Source organism: Lygodium microphyllum, chromosome 3, assembly GCF_053477565.2.
Source record: "Lygodium microphyllum isolate KBCC chromosome 3, Lygodium_microphyllum_v1.1.10, whole genome shotgun sequence".
In the NCBI taxonomy this organism is placed as follows: Eukaryota; Viridiplantae; Streptophyta; class Polypodiopsida; order Schizaeales; family Lygodiaceae; genus Lygodium; species Lygodium microphyllum.
Window position 1 is genome coordinate 47,884,929 of NC_141137.1, and position 16,204 is coordinate 47,901,132.

A 16,204-nucleotide genomic window follows, 5' to 3' on the forward strand; every position below is an offset into this window, starting at 1 on the left:
AGTTTGCTTATGGGACATTAAAAAAGTATGAGTTTTGCGGCTGCTAGAAACTTTTTGCAGCATTTAAATTTGAGTTTTGGGGTTAATTTAGCCTAATCAATAGTTTCCATGCAATCCCACATTATTTCTCTCACAAACAAAGAGACTTCTCATGATGAAACTTTTAAAACATCATTTTCTTCGTGAAAAAATTGTCTAAAAAGTACAGAAGGCTTGAGATCTCAAAAGGAGAAGAGAATATCTTAGCCTATTGTGCTCTAAAGTTCGATGTCATATCCATCACTACATAGCATATATATGATATACACTTGTCTACTCCATATACTTGTACCGTATCGCATGTATGTACACTTGTCTATTCCATGCCCGATGTCATATCCATCATTGTTGGTGCAAGGATCACCATGTCAAGAGCTAGGGGTACCAAAATTAAGTTCATTTTGATCAAAAAATTTATTAGAGGGCATTAAATCATTAAGTTCATTTCTTGTTCTGGTGACATTTTGCGCGCGCACATAGGATCACCTAGCATGTTTTTCATATTACGGGGGGGCAAACCCCAATGGTCTTATATATTTGATTTTCCTAGCATTTGGCTCCAACTACATGGTTGAGCACTTGTACCTTGTATTTGTTTTAAGTAATTTAATTCGCCAAAATTTATTTTGAAAAGAACAAAAAACCATACTAGCAAGGGGTTGCAAGGACCGGAGGTAAACAATGTCATGGAAAGGTCCTGTTTCAAGGGCATGTCAAAAACTGGTAGAAGTCCCTTGTCTTGTCCTTGACAAATGGACAACTAGGGCATGCCTCCTCTACTATGTGACTCAACTGTAGGCATTGGGAGGACTCCTCCCTCTTTGAGTCTTCAGTCCAGGCATTGAGATAGCTCCACATATAAACCTGTGAGTTTAGGCTACTAGTATGGGACATATTACTATCTACAATTTTCTGCTAGCTCTAATACTAATATTAGAGATACTGCAGTATACATGTGTTATTGTAGCATTTTGTTTGTTAATCCCTAACCTTATGTTGACCAAGAAAAATTAACAGCAAATTTGATTACAGATTACCATGAATCTGCGACCTAGTTTAACTCCTGAGACGGCCCCAAAGAGTTTATGTTCAAAAAACGTATTTTATTTCATGGTAGGACAAAAAGGCTCATTAAGTGCTGTAGAAGCGCAGTCTTAGGCAGTCCCCACTCATCCCTCATCGTTATTTTGCATCACCAGCTTTATTCCCTAATGTCATCATTATCTAGCATTACATCCTAAGCCTTTGTCAACAGCCCTAACACCTGCACTTTGGTGCTGTCCCTGAAAAGAGACTATCAGCCCACCCTTCATCGTCATCATCTTGCTCTCGCCTCATGAACTTGTGCAGTCCCGGAGCTGTTGCCATCATTGTCTGCTGTCCAAGGCTTGTCAGCTGTTCACTCCTGTCAAAGGCCTGCATACCCTGCATTATTTGCTGCCCTAAACTGCCGATTCCCTTGCCATCGGGTCACTGTTGTTTGCTGCCCTAAGGAGGTTGCCATCCCTATGTTGTTCAATCCAAGAGGCCTGAACTCTACATTTCCAGCCTTTGGTGGACTGCTGCTGTCTACATTTGGGACTCGCTTCAAGAACGACACTCTCAAAGTTGTTCTTGTGTCTTACTCTTAGCTCACCTCTGCGGCAGTCCTTAAGGCACAAAGGCTCAGGATTCCTTTCCATCATTCGCATCTCTCCCTTTGATTGAGCATTCATCAGATTGTGTTTAATGTCCATTGTACACTCTGTGTTCTTCTCTATTTGACCTAGCATTTCCTTACATGGTACCACAACCAGGTTCTTTTGACTAACACCTTAACCTCAATTCAAAAAGCTTGGCATTCCAAAGCAAACAAAAACACTTTTAGAGATGTGTCAACTATCTTTTCCAAACCACTCCCCCACACAACCAACTTCCAAAGATCATGTTCCTGTCAGAAGTGGTGCATCAATGGAAGCATAAACAACATGCTGAAATAAACTGCTGAAACACAAGACGAGAAAGAATGAATGAATGAACACAAATACAAATGAGAACTCGGATGTATGCTCGGGAAACGCAATCCATATCGAACATGAGACAGCAACATACAATTGTGAGTCACTTGCTGTGTGGGCACCCCTACACGACTAACACCTTAACCTCAATTCAAAAAGCTTGGCATTCCAAAGCAAACAAAAACACTTTTAGAGACGGTCAACTATCTTTTCCAAACCACTCCCCCACACAGCCAAACTTTCAAAGATCATGTTCCTGTCCAAAGTGGTGCAACAATGGAAGCATAAACAACGTGCTGAAACACAAGACAAGAGAAAGAATGAATGAATAAACACAAATACAGATGAGAATTCAGATGTATGCTCGGGAAACGGAATCCGTATCAAACACGAGACAACAGCATACAACAGTGAGTCACTGGCTGTGTGGGCACCCCGGCACCAGCTCCTCTCTCCTGAAGAATCTATGTGTGATGGCTGAAGTACACACAGAGGAGGAGGAGCCTATCAATAAATAGGCATAAAATGGGGGGAGCAATAAATGCAGTCGGCCAGCATTTAATGCTGGTCGACCAGCATTAAATGCTCCCCAGCCCTAAAAAGGGCGCCAAAAAATGCCAGATAAATACACTAGAAAATACTACATAAAATGCTAAATGAAATGCCACAGCCTCTACAACACAGACTCACACATGAGCTGACTAATCTGCTAACACCCTCTCTCAGATCAGGGGTGATCTAATACAATACAATAGTACAATGATGGAGAATCATAAACGATACAACATAGAACCACCAGAAGAACCATGGATATCCAAACAGTGAGCGGCCAACCCACCACCAAGATGCATCGAAGAGTATCTGATGTCGATGTTAATCATAACAGCACCACCTGAAAATAGAGAAGCATCATAGCAGCTCTCTGTGTTATGGCACCTATGTCACGCAAGACATACAAGACCAATTTGCCAATCTCTGAACATGTGACCATGGAATTCCTACCTTCGGCCAAAACTGCCAAAGTGTCCCCTCATGTGAGCTCCAAACGAAAGCCTCCTGCTCTCTGTCAAGAAAATAACAGCCCATCATGAACCCAAATGTCAAATCCAAACTCTAGGATTTCACTGTTAGACAACGACGATGCATCATTGCTGGATCCTGTGCATCTGTATAAAAATATAGATGAGGCAAGCCTGCCCCACCACCACACCCTCTCACACTCCCTCTCTGGCACAGCGAAGAGTCGTGAGGGATGTCATCATGCCATCACTAGAAAGCAACAGAGGAAGGGGCCATCAAGCCCTTCCCACGACCCGTAGAAGCTGATCCCTTCCGCATCTTGGACTTCACCATGCCCGAAGGATCGGAATCAGAATCAAAGGCAAATGATGACTAGTCGAAGGAGTCCGCATCCCGCTTCGACTTCTTCTCCTTCTTCTTCTTGGATGCCGCTAACTTGTTGCAATCCTTCCATAGGTGGCCTTTCTTTCCACAATGGTAACACTGTGGCTTCGAATTCTTGATCTTCGAACCCCTCTCTAAAGCTGTAAGAGCCTCACCTGAACCTCCATAATGTGACGGAAGCCTCCCCTGTAGTCGCAAAGTAGCCTCATGCTCAAGTAGCATCGAGGATATATGAAGAAAACTGACAAGAGTGGTAGATGTCTATGCCCATAAAGCATTCGCTACTCCATCAAACTCCTGAGGAAGCTTGTAGAGTACCATACCAACAAGATGTGCCTCAGATAGGGCAAACTGCGTAGTGCGAAGCTGATCCTGGAGTTAGGTAACGCGAAGTAGGAATGATTGGATCATATCCTTGGGTTCAAACTTCAGTTGCTAGAGCTGGTCATAGAGAGTACCGACCCTCATGGTGAAAGGAGCCTCGTACATCAACTGCAACTTCGACCATAAGTCTACAGTTGTCGTACAGGAGGCGACTACCGGTAGGACTTCTTTGGAAATACACCGAAGTAATGTCAAATAAGCACAGGCATTATCCGAATCCCATGTAAGCACTGCCTCCTCATGGTTGTCATCATCAAAATCAGATGGAACGAGAGAAGGTTGTTGAGGACGTGCCATAGCTCCACCAACCACATAACATAATCGCTTTTGGATAAACTAACACTCCACGTGTAATAATCAGGTCCATGGAGCTTGTCATCAGTGGATGTGCAAGGAGGAGCCATCTAGAGAAGATGGAGAAGAGAAGTAGAGAGAGGAGGGGCATTGGAGAGTGAGCACAACCAAAACGCAGCCAAAAACACAAAAAAATAAGAGTTCACATGCAATATAATCCAAAAGCTGACCAAAATAAGTCAAAATCTGTTGCACAAAGTCAAAGAATCCGTTCAAAACTGCCAAAAACAGCAAAACAGCCTGTTCTACCAGTCGCCCAGCCCAAAAGAGTGCTGAAAACAGCAAAATGCAGGCTGCACACTGCTTAAACAGGTGTAGGGAACTGTCGCCAACAGCCTGATGATGAAAACGCAGGCAGCAGGAGGTGTTGGACAAGCAGGCAATGAAGATGCTGGTCAAAACGCAAAGTATGGAAGCCAAAAACTGGTCACAATCAGATTGACAACAGTCGCCAGGGCAGCAGAGGCAGTCCTGAAATCAGCAATAAAACACAGCACCAAGTGTGCACAACCTGAAATCTGATACCATGTCAAAAGTGGTGCAACAATGGAAGCATAAACAACATGCTGAAATAAACTGTTGAAACACAAGACGAGAAAGAATGAATGAATAAACACAAATACAAATGAGAAGTCAGATGTATGCTCAGGAAACGGAATCCATATCGAACATGAGACAGCAACATACAACAGTGAGTCACTAGCTATGTGGGCACCCCGGCACCGGCTCCTCTCCCCTGAAGAATCCACGTGTGATGGCTGAAGTACACACAAAGGAGGAGGAGCCCAGCAATAAATAGGCATAAAATGGGGGGAGTAATAAATGCAGTCGGCCAGCATTTAATGCTGGTCGACCAGCATTAAATGCTCCCCAGCCTTAAAAAGGGCGCCGGAAAATGCCAGATAAATACACTAGAAAATACTACATAAAATGCTAAATGAAATGCCACAACCTCTGCAGCACAGACTCGCACATGAGCTGACTAATCTACTAACAGTTCCCCCCCCCCGCCCCCCCCAACAAGATCTAAAGGATTAATACATTGAATCTCCATCCAGTGCTCAAATTAGAATTTCATTTGCAAGAGGTTCCTTATTGCATAACCGATAAAGAATACCTCAAAGTCATGAGTGGAGAGGACACAAACAATCAAATGGAGCAAGCCATCCCTCTGTTGAGCTAAAAATGCATTAGCCTAACTTACAACCCCAAAACATTCTTAATTAATGAAGAAAACCTTTCATTTTAAAAAGAAACACGATCCTAGAGAGTTACTATGTCCCACATGCAAAACCCTAATTTGGGTGCCCCAAACTTTCTATAAATATACATGCATCCCACGACTCTCCCTCAATCTCGTTTTTGTAGGTTCCAAGAGCCATAACTCTGCTGCCTACACCCCATTCACGGAGGACATTGCAGTCAGAGCTTCCACCAACCACGTGCACCATCTAGTGACTGATTCCAGTCTTCGTCACACGTATGCTGCTGTCACTTGGCTTGTGGAGCTATCGCCTACAGTTGGGTGCTATCGCCCACAATTGGATGTTGTCACCACCTATTTGCTACTATCACCAAGATTCTCTCTCCTTTGAATGCTGCATTTGCAGTTTCTAGCTGCCGCCTAACATTCCCTCATCTTTGTCTTCTGCGTTTGTATCTAACACCTATTGTGCAAATTTTTTCTCTTCTCAGGTACTTGTGTTTTTAGTCTTTCTCTCTACTGCAGTATCGTCTGCATCAGATCCAGCCTTCCTTGGCTGCATTTGCTAGTGTTCGACACTCAAAGGCTGCCTCTGCTATGATTTGGGATCTGTTCAGAGTAGTATACTCTACAGCTCATAACCTTTGCCTTGATCCAAGAGATACAAGAGTTCGAGGTTCAGTATTCACTGCATATGGTGTTTGCTGCATGAGCATTGTATATTCATTATTCATTCACTTTATTATTCATTGTGTTCACAATCTCTGAGTTACCCTAACCCTAACTATGTTCTGAGATCCAAAAGCTCATTAACGAAAGCAAGAACAACACAAGGGTCGGATGACTTCAAATACATTCACAACACCGCTCCAATCTCCACAGCCAAACATGGACAAAAATGATCAAGAGTGGGCCTCCTGGCTTGCTACTATTTAATCTAACATGGGCATCGAACTACCATGGAGTCCACGGACCATATCGAATTTCTACCGCTGAGTATGATCTCATCCTTATGCATAGGGCTCAACGGGAGATTGAAGGTAAGCCTGAGTTTTCTCCTTTAGATTTGGTGCACAAAACTAATGATTTTGCAAGACCTTCAGAATCTTCATTACGGACTGGCCATCCGCAACTGGAACCTCGCTCGAATTATACATCACTTTCACAGTACCACTTTTCAACAATGCCACGTATGAACCCTACTATTTCAGATTCTATGCCAACTCATTGTGTAATTTCTTTTGGATCGGGAGATGCTCATCAAGAAGGGACTCTTCAAAACAAGCTTTGGTTTGTGAGTAATGAGGAAGACATGTATTTCTTCATGAACTCGTATTGGTAAGAAGCTAAAAGAAGAACTTGTAAGTATTCCTACCCTTTCTTTTCCTTCAAATGATTTTATTTCTCATGGTCAATATGGAGTAGATACAACTTTAGTACATTTAATGGACAAAAGGAACCTACAATGTTTCCCACAATAACATCTATCACAAATCCATTTGGGCTCTTACCCATCCCTCCCTCATCATCCACAGCACATTCCTTTCAGCCTCCATTAAGTGCACCACATTATCCGCCACACACCACACTGAGGGGTTCTGCACATTTAGGCACAACCTTTAGGACCTCTACATATCCGTTTACGAGTGGTGTACCTGTGATGGAGACTCGACCTCCCACACACACTTTCGAGTTTTCTCCCTCTAGGGCATTCTTGGGGTGTGGATCATTTGGTATCACAGTTTGCCTCTATAAAATTATCTAGTGGGCCATCCGATCATTCTTTAGTGCCCCAGCCGACATTTGGACAAGGCTATTGTGTCCCAGTGCCTCCACTCACACCTACGATTTCATATAGACCTATGTCCATTTCGGTACCTTCGCAGCAATCGATACTCATTGGACATCAACAGCCTATTTTTGCCTATCCACCTTTACCCCCTCCTTCTTATCCACAACCATCATCTTATCATCCATCTATCCATCTTCCCAGACACCTCATAGTTCCAGTTCCTCATCTGTTAAGCATGCATTTAATGACAAGACTCGTTTCAATGGATCAAACTATACCACTTAGTCAAATTTGATAAGACATGTCTTAGACTCTCAAAACTTATGGAATTTAGTGCAAGAATTGGAACCCCAACCTGATTTTGCCCTTGTTCCATATGAGGTTGTTCGCTCAAGGAAGCCTCATAATGCCTCTACTATTATCGAGCTTACGCAAGGCTTGTTGCCTGAGTTTTACTCTCAGCTTTAGCATTTTGACTTGGCATCCAAGCGTTGGGCACTCTTGACTAACCACTACACGTCTCGAGATAGGACTCTCACATCAATTTTGATCATGAGCTCCAAAATTTCAAAATCACAAATAAGGATGACTTGAAAGTCAAGTTGGTTGGGTATTGGCATCTCCTTGCCAAGTTCTCAACCACTGGAGCTCCTAAGTCCTCTGACGATCAGGTTACCCTGTTACTTGACAAGCTGCCAAGAAAATATTTCCATTTTGTGCAACAAGAGATTTCACAACCTTAGATGCCCACATTTTATGAGTTTGAGTATCAACTATTGCATTATGCACGGTTGTTCCATCAATTTCATAACACATCCTCCATAGAGGGGGCTCTTGTTACATCTTCTCAGAGGGGGCAACAGACCAAGGGCACACAAAACTGAAATCAAAATCAAAATAGGGCTTGTCACAAGGACGTAAAGAATTGATGCTTTGCTTATGTTTAATTGACATTTGATTAAAGGATTAATCAAATGTGCAATTAAAAGATGCACATGTGTTGCACATGTGAGGTGCAAGCTACTTTTTCATGGTTGAAGGCCGAAGGACCCTGTGAAAAAGATGGGTGTCAAAGGCAAAAGTTGTAACAAGTTACACTTGTTAGATTCTAGGTGAATTTTTGTGTCAGTTTGCCCCTAGGACCATTAATTGGCCATTAAGTGTTAGTGGTGACACTAGGGACTAGGCATTAATTAATGGATTAATGCTTGTCCAAGGGTCAATTAATGCATGGGATCACTTTGGGTTGCAAATGGCCTAGCCAATTAATTTTTGGATGGGCAAGGTTAATTTTTTGGGCATGTATTAAGGACTAAATTAATTTTCAGAATTAATTAATTCTAAAAATTAATTAAATGGCTGAAAATTGCTGAAAATGGATTAAGAAAGCTGCCACTTGGTAAAACTTTCCCATGCAAGTGGGGGAAAGGCTAAATAGGGCTAAAGGGAGAGGGAAATCTCGTTTTTTCATTTTGGAGCTGTTGGAAAGAGGTGTTGGACTGTTGCTGCCAGCTTTTGGGGCCATTTCCCAGCCATTGGGGACCATTTTGGTGATGGAGATTGCATATTCTTGACCTTGGGAAGTTGGCAATTGCTGCTGATGCACTTTCTCCTGAAGATCACAGTCTCTAATGCTCCTATTGTTGTTGGTGCATCCGTTTGGGGCTGGTACAGCAAGGCAACAACTGATTTTGATCAGTTCTTTGCGACAAATCTCAAAATTTTCTCTCTTTACAGCATTCTCTCATCTCCTTCAGTCTATGCTCAACCATTCTCAGCCATTTGGAGGAGATTTTAGTCATTTTTGGTGGGCTGATCTGTAATTTCTGCAATAAACCCTAATTTACAACAGAAATTAGGGTTTAGCAATCACCTTGGGATCCGTGCCAGAGATTGAAGGCTCAAGGGACTGAAATCAACAGCTGATAATTGAAGATTATCAAGGGATTTCAGGAGCCAGCCCATCACGAATTGATTTGGGCCAGCATTTGGCCAGCTAAGGGTCAAATTGGAGAAGAAGTCCTGGGTGAATCAAGGGGCAAATGACCCAAAAGGCTTGCTGGTCATTTATGACAGCAAGAGCAATTGGTTAGCAGGAGGAGATTGAAGAATCTCAAGTTGTACTCCTTCCAATTGAATGAAGCTAAAGAAATACCGCAAGGGGCGCCAGTTTTGGGGCCAACAAGGAGTCTACTATCCAAGAATGTTATGGTAAAGTGTGTATTTCATTTTAAGTGCATTTATTTATTGCTGTAATTAACTCTTAAATCAGGTTATCACCACCCATTCCAAGAAGGAAGGCTGGTTTCAGGGCTAGTGAATCCCAAGGAAACAACGAATCCACACTTAAACCAAGATGGTAAAATGTATCTAAAAAGAATCGGTATTGTCAACATTGTCAAAAGGCTAGCCATTGTGACAACAAGTGTCTATCTAAAGCAAGAGGCACACAATCCAAATCCAAGAAACAGACCCCCGCACCCCAGTCGGGTAACCCCCAACAACGGAAGCAAGGTGGTGGCAACCCTCATCAAGGGTAGTGGAGAGGTTAGACCCACACTACCACCTGTCCTCACAATTGGCAAACTACTCAACTCCAAAGGTTTGTCTGATTGGTCTGCAGAGGCCTGCATCATCTCCTTAGAGAAAAGATGCAAGTCTCATTCACATCTGCGAGTTGCCTCCTAATGAGGTACCAGCAGGGGCCTACTTGTCACAGCCGAGCACATTAGTACCTATTTGGCTTGTGGACAGTGGAGCTACCCATCACATGACCCCTAAAGCAAACATTTTCATTTCTCTAGCCCTTGCAGCCAACAGTATCCACATAGGAAATAACTCCTCAACCATGATTCAGGCCCAAGGTCGCATCAATTTTCCCACTAACCTAAGTCCTGATCTCGCTTCGCTAGATGATGTCTATCATGTCCCCAAGCTTGGGATAAACTTGTTTTCAAATCAACAACTTCGCTAGTTGGGGCGATCAATTTTCATCACAATGACCACAGTCAAGGTCCTAAACTCTCAGATTGGTTTATGATTGCCTGCGGCAAGGCACAGTCTAATGGTCTTTACCACATGACCCATTTTCTTACCGAGCTGACTGCGCCGATGATTCAGAGTTCCATCGCTTCCAAGCTTTGGCTACTACACGGGAGCCTACGGAATCCGAGCATATTTGGCATTTTCACTTAGGACATCTTGGCTATGACTCTCTCTATGAGTTATCGCATCAAGGGATGGTTGAGGGCCTTCCACGCCTAAAATTATCTCAAGATGTTTGTAAAGCATGTCAACTACATAAGCAACATCGTACACCCTTTCCTCAACAGTCTATCACTCGAGTTACTAAACCCCTTAGGCTCATTCATGTAGATCTTTGTGGTCCCACATCCACTGCAGCCTTAAATGGCGCACTGTATTTCTTTTTAATAGTGGATGGTTTCTCCAAATACACGTAAATGTACTTCCTCAAGCACAAGTTCGATGCTTTCACTTATTTCAACACTTGGGTGCTATTGGTTCATAACCAAACTAGATGCCGTGTGGGTACTATGAGGAGTGATTTTGGTGGCGAGTTTGCCTCCCACGAGTTTTCTGAGTTTCTACAGGAGCAAAGCATTGCACGCCAGCTCACCTTTACCAACTCCCTTGCACAGAACGGAGCCGTAGAGCATAGGAACCAAATTGTCCTAAACATGGCACACTCTATGTTATTGGCAATAGAGCTCCCTAAGCAACTTTGGGTCAAGGCTGTTAACACTTCAATGTACATCCTCAACCGATACTCGACTACGGCGGTCCCTAAAAGGACTCCATATGAGGCATTCTTTATCTCTTAACCTATTATTTCTCACTTCAGAATTTTCGATACTCGTGCTTATATGCACACTCCTAATGACAAGATAGGAAAGCTCACCCCTCTAGCTGATCTCTTGATTTTTATAGGCTAATCTTTTGATGCTCATACCTATCATTATGTTGTAGGAAAATTACTTTGGTTGATTCATACTAGGCCAGATCTTGCATTCTCAGTTAGTTTACTTGGTCAATATTTTAATGCACCTAGAATGTCTCATTGGACTACTTGTCTTCATGTGTTAAGATATTTAAGATGTATCTATAATTTTGAACTAACTTATGGACATAGTTTATGCCTGCAAGGATACACTAATTCTGACTGGGTGGGAGATCCTAATACCCAGCATTCTCATAGAGGCTACCTCTACACCTTGGGCATGGCAACCATCTCTTGGGCCAACCATAAGCAAGAAACGGTGGCGGCTTCCATCACCGAGGCAAAGTATAAACCTCTCTTCGATAGCACTACAAAGGCTATCTGAGCAACTTGCTGGCTGCATTTCAATTCCCTTGCGAGTCGCCTACAATTGTCTACTGCGACAACCGGAGTGCCATTGCCCTTGCAGGCAATCCTATCATCTCCCCTCAGATACAACGCGTGGTGGTTCATTATCATTTCACCAAAGAGTAGGTTGAGCTAGGCACCATTCGCCTAGATTTTGTGCCGTCCAGCAACAATTTTGCAGATATTTTGACCAAGGCGGTCAATCGGCTGGTTCTACTATCTTCTACTATGAATCGGCTTGGGTACACCCTCTACTTTTTCCAGTTGACGAGAAGAGGGTACTTCCCTCTTACTTCTTCCAATTTGAGAAGGAGCGGTTTCCTTCTCTTCAAACAAAACCAAAAAAAAAATTAAAAGAAAAGTCAAAAATTTCATTGTTGATTCCATCTACCTTTGCAGGACTTAAAGGCCTTTGGGCAGCCATTCGTACCCTTGGTCCAATGCACTGACCTCTCTAGGGTGATCGCTTGGGCTCCCTTGGTAAGATAACCATCACCTTTGTAGTCTTGGAAGGTCACTAGGTACCCGACGTACACCCTTTGCTCAATGCCTTGGCTGCTTAGGTGTGGAATGCCCTAGGGCATCAAGGGATTATTTCTCATGGCTCAGTTTTGGGCCTAAGAGGGGGCGTTGAGCTAAAAATGCATTAGCTTGACTTAAACAATCCCAAAACATGCTTAATTAATGAAGAAAACCTTTTATTTTAAAAAGAAACACGATCCTAGAGAGTTACTATGTCCCACATGCAAAACTCTACTTTACGTATCCCAGACTTTCTATAAATATGCATACAACCCACCACTCTCCCTCAATCTCGTTTTTGCAAGTTTCTAGAGCCATAACTCTGCTACCCATACCCCGTCCGTGGAGGACATCACGATCAGAGCTTACACCAAACCACCTGCTACCATCTAGCTAATTCCAACCTTCATCACGCATATGCTACTATCGCCTACTATTGAGTACCATCACCCACAGTTGGATGTTATTGCCACTTGTTTGCTGCTGTCGCCAGGATTTTCTCTCTCCTCTGAATGTTGCGTTTACAGTTCTTAGCTACTGCTTGACATTCTCACCTATCATCTGCGTTTGCATCTAACAGCTGTTGTGCAGATTTTCTCTCCCCTCAAGTACATGCATTGTTAGTCTCTCTCTTCCGCACTACCATATGCATCAAATCCAGCCTTCCTTGGCTGCGTTTGCTGGTGTTCAACACTCAACTGCCTCTACTGCAATTCGGGATCCGTTCGGAGTACAATACACTCTACAATTCATAACCTCTACCTTGATCCTAGAGATACAAGAGTTTGAAATTTAGTGTTCACTGCATACTATGTTTATTGCATAAGCACTATTTATTCATTCACTTTATTCTTCATTGTGTTCACTATCTCTAAGTTACTCTAACCCTAACCCTAGCTGTATTTTGAGTTTATGAATCTATGCTTTGTCATACGATTGGTTTCATGCTTTTTGTGATTAGTACATTTCTTCACACCCTCTGCACCCAATTCACCAATAATACGCCTCCATTATCCCCATTGCTCCTATCTACTAACTTGAGACAAAAGCACAAGTATTACAACTAAAACTTCACAAAATCTAAAGCTCTCAATTACAAGAGGACACACCAACATGACCGAAGGAGAGTGCAAGAGGGATTTTGTAAAAGATGAGACAAGCCTTGGAGTGCAGCAAACGCTCGGTTGCAGATCGTGTCCTAAAGATCATGGGCAACAAGTAATTTATTGCACAAAAGCTGATATTGGTATTTCCCAAAAGTGCAACATTAAAACATCACGGATATGGTACTTAAGTCTCTTAATCAATTAAAAAAATAGCAAGTAAGTATTGGGCAAATGATGAGTCAACTATGAAGATATGCTAGGTTTTGCACTGGAAAAACACAAAAACTACGACCATGACTAAAACACAAAGACTCAGACATGACGTGCAAAACTCAAGATACAAAAATACGAACACGACAGAGAGAGAAGAGAGACTGTGAAGTGGATGAATCAATGCAGTAAATGAATGTAAGAGTCTAATGAATGCTCAAGGGTGGTCTATGAGACCAAAACGTTACATACAAAATGTCTAAGAAACTTTCCAGGTCCTACAAAGAGAGAGAGAGAGAGAGAGAGAGAGAGAGAGGGGGGGCTAACAATTACGGAAAAAAAAAATGAAGGCTAACATCGCTACTACAACAGTTGGCAAGCCATTTCCAACCAACAAGAGACCCTCCAAATGCTACTGGCATGCCCAAAACAAACAACAGTAGGTGACACCAATTAGAGAGCTATTTCAGCTAAGTAACATCATATTCAAGGTGTTCCATCAATGGAGACAGCTATCACAATTGTCTATATAGGGCAGCAATTGATTTCTTCCATTTTCTCACGATGGAAGTCTGAAGTTTCTCTCTTCTCCAACACCTTGGAAGTTGTCATGCAAAACGTGACCATTGGTAGAACTAGAAATGCATCGGTGAAGACTAAAATGTGCACAAGCATCAACTATATCCCATGTAACACAACTTCCTTGTAGTTATTATGGTCCCAATCATCTAGAAGAGGAGTTGGAGTCTAGGGTCCCACAATAGCTCCTAAGATCACGTACCATAAGCTATTCAGCATAAACCATGCTTTCATAACAACACTCTAGGTTAGATAATTAGGACCATGAAGTTTATCATCAATTGAGCAACACGACGGTGCCATTGGAAGAGGATATGATGAGAAGATAAAGCAAAGAAGAGAAACACACACAAAGTAAAGCCAAAAGACGGCAAAGCCAACACTGCCAAAAGTTCACGTGCAAGGCCAAAAATAAAGCTAGCCAGATCAAGAAATGCATAAAGTAATTAGTCACCCATAAAGGGTGGCAAAATAATTGGTGCTCATAAGCCTTGGTGAAAATTGCCCATCCCAAGTCCTAGTCTTATCTAACAAATGATTAGCTTGATGTGATGGCATTTAAGTTCACCACGCTAAACAAAAGCGAGCTCCTAAAGCTAAACAAGGTGCCCAAATCATAACTAGTGCCTGCACTATTACTGATAGGATAAACATGTTCCCATGGACTTTGGAACCACCATGTGCTCCATCCAATCCAATCTCCTCTAATATGGCATCTCGTTTCAACGATCTCTCTTGATAGCTAGGAGATGGTCACACAAGAAGAAGTATTCACAATACAAATTAGGGTGATCTATTGGCAGACACTTGAAGAAGGACCCATACATTATTATAAAGAAGAATGTTTACAATCCTCCAAGCTCCTATTCCCACTAATGTGTTGACATCATAGTAAATCTAAGGAATGAAGATGGGAGCCCTTTGACTTGATGTGCAATGAAGTGTGGATATGACTGGCTAGTGGTGCTTGATGCAATCATTACTCCACCTATGAGGCATTCAAACAAAAAGATACATGAAGTGGAGACGAAGATTACCAACTTATTAGAATAACATCATGTTACATTTTTGGGATCAAATACTTGGCCCTTCATTCTTCACCCTATTCCACATATGATACCAATTGTCCAAAGATGGCAATGATCAAATAAGTAGTTCACTACTCTAAAAAAGTAAAGGTTGAAACAAATTAATCCAATGCTTCGATACCATCCTTTAATTGGTGTGATTGCAACCTTTGATGTCATCTTCTTCAGCCACCGTAAAATGCATTTATCCCATGGCCACTAACCTGGCCTGCGTTATTGAAGTAGGGTGTGGGATTTCCATTATTGTAGCCTATCTTTACAATGTCATCAAGCTGCTTCCCCTCTAACTCCGTGCCATGAATTTGCTTGTTAAGATTGTCAACATAGGCGCGATGGTGCTTGCCCCAATGAAATTCCAATGTTTTCTTGCTCATATGAGGTTCAAGGGCATCCTGTACAGTAAGAGAGACCATGTCAATAATGGTTATATGCATACGTTGAACCCTCTAAAATATGGCAAGGACATTAGCAGAGCAAAGATGTAGAGTCACCACCAGTTCAAATGGAGGTGGCCTCAATTCGAGAGCCGCAACCACCAGTCTCCTGTGCCCGGCTGTTAGATTCTTCTGGAAAGGCATAGCAGTAGTGCTAAATTATCCAAAGCTATGAATTATAGAACTGGAAAACACCTGCTACATTATTAACATGAAGTTGCATTAAGGACTTACGCGAGATGATGATTTGCAAGGCAATGGAAGAGAAGGAGAAGACCAAGCTGCTACCGTCCGTGGCAGACCCTGGAAGCTGGCGAGCGACGCCATGGCTCTCTCTCTCTCTCTCTCTGCTGCGTGTCTGTCACGCGAAAGTACTTAGGATGCACGCTCCCCTCGATGTCAGGTAGTACTACTCTGCATGCCCCATTTTGTACTACTAGTTTCATGTAGTACTAGTTTCATGTACTGCCCTACTAATCCAAGAGTGGGCTTAGAGCCAAGCTACACATGAGTAAACTTCATTTGCACAAATTTATATAGCCAAGTTTAATAGCGTGTGGCTGATTTATTTGACCACTCTTAACTCTATTGGATTGCCTTTGAAAAGGATGGTGTTCCATGAACTTGAGAAGTCCATATACTTGGGAATAATTGATCAATGAAGATCATGTTCTCTCTTTTGAAGCCCCTTTTCTCCCTCCTCTAAATGGCTCTCTCTCACCTCA

The 16,204-nt window shown here is 42.5% G+C and overlaps 1 protein-coding gene across 3 annotated transcripts in view; it reads right to left on the reverse strand.

The window, feature by feature from the left end:
* LOC148038299 (superoxide dismutase [Fe], chloroplastic-like) overlaps window positions 1-15,909 on the reverse strand; it is a 33,541-nt gene extending 17,632 nt beyond the window's left edge. Inside the window, exons 1-3 of one of the 3 annotated variants that reach the window (XR_015689333.1) lie at window positions 15,714-15,909; window positions 15,540-15,611; window positions 15,249-15,437 (exon numbers count right to left, since the gene is read on the reverse strand). Coding sequence is in view for 2 of the 3 variants with exons in the window: in XM_087670385.1 (XP_087526511.1) it covers window positions 15,249-15,437; window positions 15,540-15,611; window positions 15,714-15,806 (354 nt within the window). In the remaining variant the exon portion in view is untranslated. The remainder of the gene's footprint in view (window positions 1-15,248; window positions 15,438-15,539; window positions 15,612-15,713) is intronic. The other 2 variants (XM_087670390.1, XM_087670385.1) reach the window with 2 other exon arrangements.
* Window positions 15,910-16,204: the final 295 nt, after the last annotated feature.